This window comes from Pocillopora verrucosa, chromosome 5 (assembly GCF_036669915.1).
Source record: "Pocillopora verrucosa isolate sample1 chromosome 5, ASM3666991v2, whole genome shotgun sequence".
Taxonomy (NCBI): Eukaryota; Metazoa; Cnidaria; class Anthozoa; order Scleractinia; family Pocilloporidae; genus Pocillopora; species Pocillopora verrucosa.
This window is the reverse complement of record NC_089316.1, coordinates 19712254-19718253: the sequence shown is the minus strand read 5'-3', so window position 1 is coordinate 19718253 and position 6000 is coordinate 19712254. Positions and strand designations below refer to the sequence as shown.

The window sequence follows — 6000 nt, the reverse complement described above, 5'->3', positions numbered from 1 at the left end:
TATCCTTTGGACTTCCGTAAGCTCGGAAATATTCAGAGAAACGTCTGGTTCAAGCTGAGAAGGAATTTGGGTGTCCTGCAGAGCAGCGGACATTTGATTTATTGGTATTGGGTGACACTCTTGATGGACGCCAGGCAAGATAATGACAAGAACCTCTCGTTGCTATTGAAACGTTGGCCGGCCAGAAGTCCGTTCAGATCAAACAGGCACAAAGTGGTGCTGAGGGTACAACAGGGGCTTTCATGGGGGACATTCTGCTGACTGCACAAATGGCTTGGAAACCCTGACCCAAACAAAGTCGAAGCCATATTGAAACTAGAAAACGCCTGGGGACCAAGGAAAAAAATTTGAGGAGGGGGACTGAATGGCACTGTTAACTACCTTGCTAAATTCCTGCCAAGACTTTCCAAAGTCATGGGATCCACGTAGGAGATTGACCCAGACAGGGAGTCGAATGGTACTGGGGAAATGCTGAAGAGAAAGCTTTCGATGAGGTGAAGCAAATTGTCACTCACGCTCCAGTTCTTGCATACTACAGCCCAGACAAGGGGGAAACTTGTAATACAGTGCGATGCCAGTAGCCTAGGGCTTGGTTTTGTCCTTATGATGAGGAAGTCGCCCCCGTGCTTATGATAGTAGAGCTTAAACGGATCCAGAGAACCCGCTATACAACCATCTAAAAAGAAATGTTGGCAATTGTCTTTGCACTTCAGAAATGGCATCAGTATATCTATGGGCGTCATGTTGTCATCAAAATAGACCACAAGCCCCGAGAGTCTATCGCCAAAAAACCACGTGATAGGGCACCACAAAACGCCTACAAGGTATGCTCCTCAGGAAGCTGGGCCTTCGACATGGGACGTCCAGTACACCCCTGGGCCATAACCAACTTCTGGCAGGACGTATGATGAACAGGTCATTTCCTACCGATGATGGGTCAATCAACCCCCAGTGAATTTGATGTCTGTCAATAAAGTCCCATCCTACCCATGCGATAAGAGAGGGTACAGAAAGTCCAACTCGAGTACTGCAAAGGATTGAAAACCCTGCGGACTGCTATGGACACCATATGAGGGATGGGCCGAGGGATCGGTCAAAGATATCCACCTCAGCTGACCCCCTACTACAGCATGAGAGATGAAAACTTAGTATTTATGGATGGGCTGGTGTTCAAAGGGGAGCGCCTTGTTGTGCCTCAAGGGCTGAGAGCTGAGATAAAGAAAGACATCCATGCGTCGCCTGCTGGGGTAGAAGGCTGTGTTGAAAGAGAGCGAGAGAGGGAGAGAGGGTGTGTACTGGCCTGGTATGAACTCTGAACTCAAGCGCTGGATCAACTTGTGAGACCTGCAGATTATTTGAAGTGTCTCATGGAAAGAGGACCTTAATGAGTCATGACATAACAGAGGCCTTGGGAAAAGTTGATGTGGACCTCTTCACCCTGAACCAGACTATTACTGGGGTAACGGTCGATTACTATAGTGGTTATTGGGAGCTGGACCGGCTACATAACACAGATTCTGGAACTGTCCACTTGTTAGTGACAATAGCCCCCAATTTGTAGCTGCAGAGTTCCAAAAGCGTACAAAAGAAGAGGGACATTGAGCACAGGGTCAACTCTCCTTACAATAGTTAAGGCTAACGGCAAAGTAGAGGCTGCTCGTGAAGTCTTTAAAAAACTTCCTCCGTAGAAATGCTATAAGGTGGCAATGAATTCTACTTGGGGACTACTGGACTGAGCGCAATATCCCATCTCAAGGAATCGGAAGTAGTCCAGTTCAGGAGGCTTATGAATAGGAGGACAAGGACATTACTTCCCACAACTGGTTCTCTCCTGAAACCAAGAACCCTGCCTCTAGTCACGAAGAGAGGAGAAGCTGAAAGATGTTCAAAAGAAAGGCAGGCTCGATACTACAATTACTGATTGCCCATGGATTACATGAATTGAATGAGGGAGGAACAATTTGAGGCTGAAACCGTTTGCCACTGGGGGCAAAAGGAATGGGAAAGAGGGGCCCTAAAAAGTGGTTGTTGACCGACTTGACGAAAAGTATATGAAATTGAGACAGCAGATGGATCTCCTATAGGCGCAACAGAGCCCATATGAAGAAGACTAATTAGTCACGCCCTGAAGCAACTAGTGGTGAATCAAAGCAAATACCAGACAGCAACATGTTAGGCCATGGAAGAAGGACCAGCAAATTGCCTCCTGAGGATACCCTTACTGAGCCACCACAAATGTCAAGCTGTCCTGACGAGCCAGATGAGCCCTCACTTCGCAAAGAATCAGGCACTAAAAGGCTACCATGTAGTGAACCCTACAAAGAGCTGGACTCAGGGATTAGAACCCAGTCAGGAAGACTGGTCACTAGACCTTCATACCTTAAGGAATTTGTAGCGTGACCAACCTACAAGCAACTTGTGGACATTGCCTGTTAGGCTTAACACCGAACCTTCTATTTGTTGTTCAAAATTGAACATTTATTACCAGTTGAGACACTTTCGCACATAGTGTCCATGTTCCAGTTTATTATTGTTTAAGGTTTCTCATGCATGTTCCAGTTTTTTCGTTTTTTTTTTGGTTTGTCTACCCATTTTATATTGGGGAGGATGTGACATGTGGCGTGACGTATTACATCAGTTACTGATTTCCCGTATGTAAGAGGAAGCGAGAGCACGTGCTCACCATTAAAAAATATGTGGCATGTTGTTGTGAACTCTGCGCACTTTTACTCTGTATCTTCGAGAGGCCGTCTTGATACAATGTTATTCTGTAGAAATTTATACTGAAAAAGTTGAGGTCTTAACTCTTCGCTAGCTAGAACAATTTATAAAAAAGAGGCAAACAAATTTCCACCATCAAACCTTTACATTAATTTTCGCGCATTAATTTATCCCTTGCCGACGTGACATGCCTGTCACACGGGGAAAATAAGCTTCACCAGCTAACCGAAAAAACATAAGGACCATCTGAGTGGACAACATCACGAAATCTATGACATTAGAAGGTAGCAATGGAATGTCTTCCACTCGTGCACGTGTTTACCGACAACCACCGCTACAGAGCCTGACGGAGGGCAATGTACCGGCATGACATTTTGGTTTTGTAGTATTTTGCGCTCTTACGCGCTTTCAAGTAGGTTTCCAAAATTTTCGATTTGTTTCTCCATCGCCACCTCTAATTTCTTCATTTTGCTATATAACAAATTACCAGACGACTGTGCCTTCTGTGAAGCGTTCTTTTACTAATCAAAAAACTTTCTGTAATAGGATAGTTAATAGATGTAACTCATTGGACAGTTTCCTTCAAATTATCAACCTCATAATGGTGTTTGTTAATTCTCAGAATGTTAAGCTCAAGCGTATGACATACCATGATCCTATTCTTTGGGGGAATGTATTAAAAGGTTTGTACTCTTTACTTATATGAAGTATCTCGTTTTCTATGTTAAATATCAAATTACTTTGCTTAATTGCACTAAAAGTTATACTAGAAAAAAGCAAAATCCGAAAAGGAAAAAAGCCAGGAAGGAATTTGTTAGCACATAAAATGTCCCTTTGGCTTTGTGCCCGTTAACCGAAAAATTTAATATAATTTTCACCAAAGGGCACGTACAAGATGATGATTACGGATTTGAGTAATTCCAAAAGTGTTAAGTCAAAATCTCTAAGCACATGTTGTAAACTGCATCCATTGGGACTGCTGTTACCAGTCTCAATTCACAAGAAACAACCGATTACTTCCTCTAAATTCATATTGTTGAGTCTTGCCTGTTTTGGTGATGATCACTAATTATTTCTGTCGAATTAACGAGGGATCAAAGTGTTTTGAGTTTGTTTAAGGAAGCACGGACAACGATAGAAGCTGTGCAGTTTAATTGCAGTCTTCAATCTCACACTTTGACTTTGCCACTGTAATTCAAAATTTTGCACCAACGGAAATCAGTTTGGGCGTGGCTCGTGCTCTTTTGCGATCACAAACAGGTACATTTTGATAAAACAAATAAGGAGGTTCACGTGATCTAACAGTGATGTTACAAGCCGTCAGTCTCGCAACCTTTTTAACCTTTAAAATCGACTTCAACAAAAATACAAAGACGGAGACATTTTTGTGTGGCTTACACAACGTGTGCAGCCACATTATGGCACGATCCGATCGATCCAACAAGAACAATATGTGCTGACTACAGTCAAGGAAATGAAGCAATTTTTGGTGAAAATACTGGTAAACAATGTGTAGCAATGTCACTTACTGCTATTATTTATAATCACATAGAAGATATCAATTTGTGGACTTCTTCCACTCTGAATAATATTCTTATCATTGGAAATGATTTTTATACTTCTATAAGATGTTCTGTCTAGACAAATGATTATTTACTTTCAACTGATGTTCCATGCATTGTTTCAATTTACGATAAAGTATACACATTAGAATATAGTGGGTCATTGACAGGAAGTTTGTTCAAGGCATCAAATAATGGGCCACACATGTCTCTTCAAAATTCTCTCACAAGTGTTTTCAAATTATCAACTTAACTACAATTGTTGTTTTTTAACGATTGGAATTAATACTGTTGCAGTGATTAACAATTCAGAACAAAGCTTTAAAATTTTTGATGCTCATTCCAGGGATTTGTATGGGATGCCCCACTCATTTGGGGAAATGTACTTTGCTTACCATTGAAGGAATTGAAAACCTTGTGTCATATTTGAAAATTTCCTGCTTACAAATAGGGGTTGTTCCTTTTGAAATTAAAGGTGTCTTTGTCAGAGATAATGAACTTGATTTGCAAAATGTTCACGAGAGTCCAAAAATTGAACATTTGCCTTTCAGAAATAAAAGAAACCAAACACAACATATGAAAAGGAAGTAAAAGTCTCTAACTGAAACGCCGGCTTTCCTACATTCGGCTTGTCTTCTAAATGGATTACAGCGTGGAGTTGTGCTCTCACAGGCCAACATTTCACATTGAAACTTGGGAGTCATTATTGACTCTCTATGCGATCACATTTCACGTAAGTCATTTACTGGAATGTTTTTTATCCTGAACTTCTGTTTATGCCACATGTTCAGTGAGAAAATTACTCAACCAGTCTTTTTAGTAAATGCTAAGATAAAATTTTGGTTAAACTGCAGAATATCCTGCCACCCCATGGCATTACATGTCATTGAATACAAATAGAATAAACAATTTTTAGCCAGTGAGTGAAAATAGGACTTTTTTGTTGCCATTAGAAAATCAGACACTGCTGTTGTCTGGCAATTCGATTTGACGGCCCCTTTAAATGAAATTATACTTGAATGTTTACATAACTAAACCAATAAAAGTCACAAATGTCTAACGCCTAACCTGAAACTGCAGTTTGTCATTAACATGGTGCTAAATGTCTATTGTGATTGATTCCAAACTTTGGGGAGTAATCTATTGGAATTCAGTAACAAAGTGGTTTCGCTTTTATTAAGATATGAATAGGAGCCTAGTGCTTTAATGTTAACTGAAATAGCTACTTATGTTGAGTACTTAACTCAACATATGATACATTGCTTGTGTTCTGATCTTGTAATGCACCTATCTTTTTTCGCTAGACTCTTCCATTTGCAACCTCATATCTACCTACCTCAACTGAATTTTTCTGTATTCTTTATTGAAAATACAGTCCCACAAAACCTAAATACAATAATTGTAGTAAACGTTTTGCTCTCAACCAACTGAAAGTTGAACTTTATACCCTAATGGACAAAAGAAACCTACACTCAGCATCGTGTTACTTTACATGTATATATTGTCTAAAATTAGTCACGCATTCAAACCAAACAAGCTCCCAATAACTTCTAGTTTAGATTACATCATTTCCCGAATGTCCCTGCCCTTCTAAAAAGTTTTTTCCTTGTGTACTGGTACACAAAATGTCAAAAATATTCATATGAAATTCTTCCCTAGAGTTTATTTCACATCACTTGCCTTGGAAAAGACAAGCAACCAACAAACTTCAGAAGTC

At 40.4% G+C, this 6000-nt stretch overlaps 1 protein-coding gene across 1 annotated transcript in view; it reads right to left on the bottom strand.

Annotated features, from left to right (window-relative positions):
• Positions 1–743, bottom strand: part of LOC131783292 (nucleolar protein 58-like) — a 6181-nt gene extending 5438 nt beyond the window's left edge. The window contains exon 1 of the mRNA XM_066166478.1: positions 516–743. Coding sequence (XP_066022575.1) covers positions 516–743 — 228 coding nt within the window. The remainder of the gene's footprint in view (positions 1–515) is intronic.
• Positions 744–6000: the final 5257 nt, after the last annotated feature.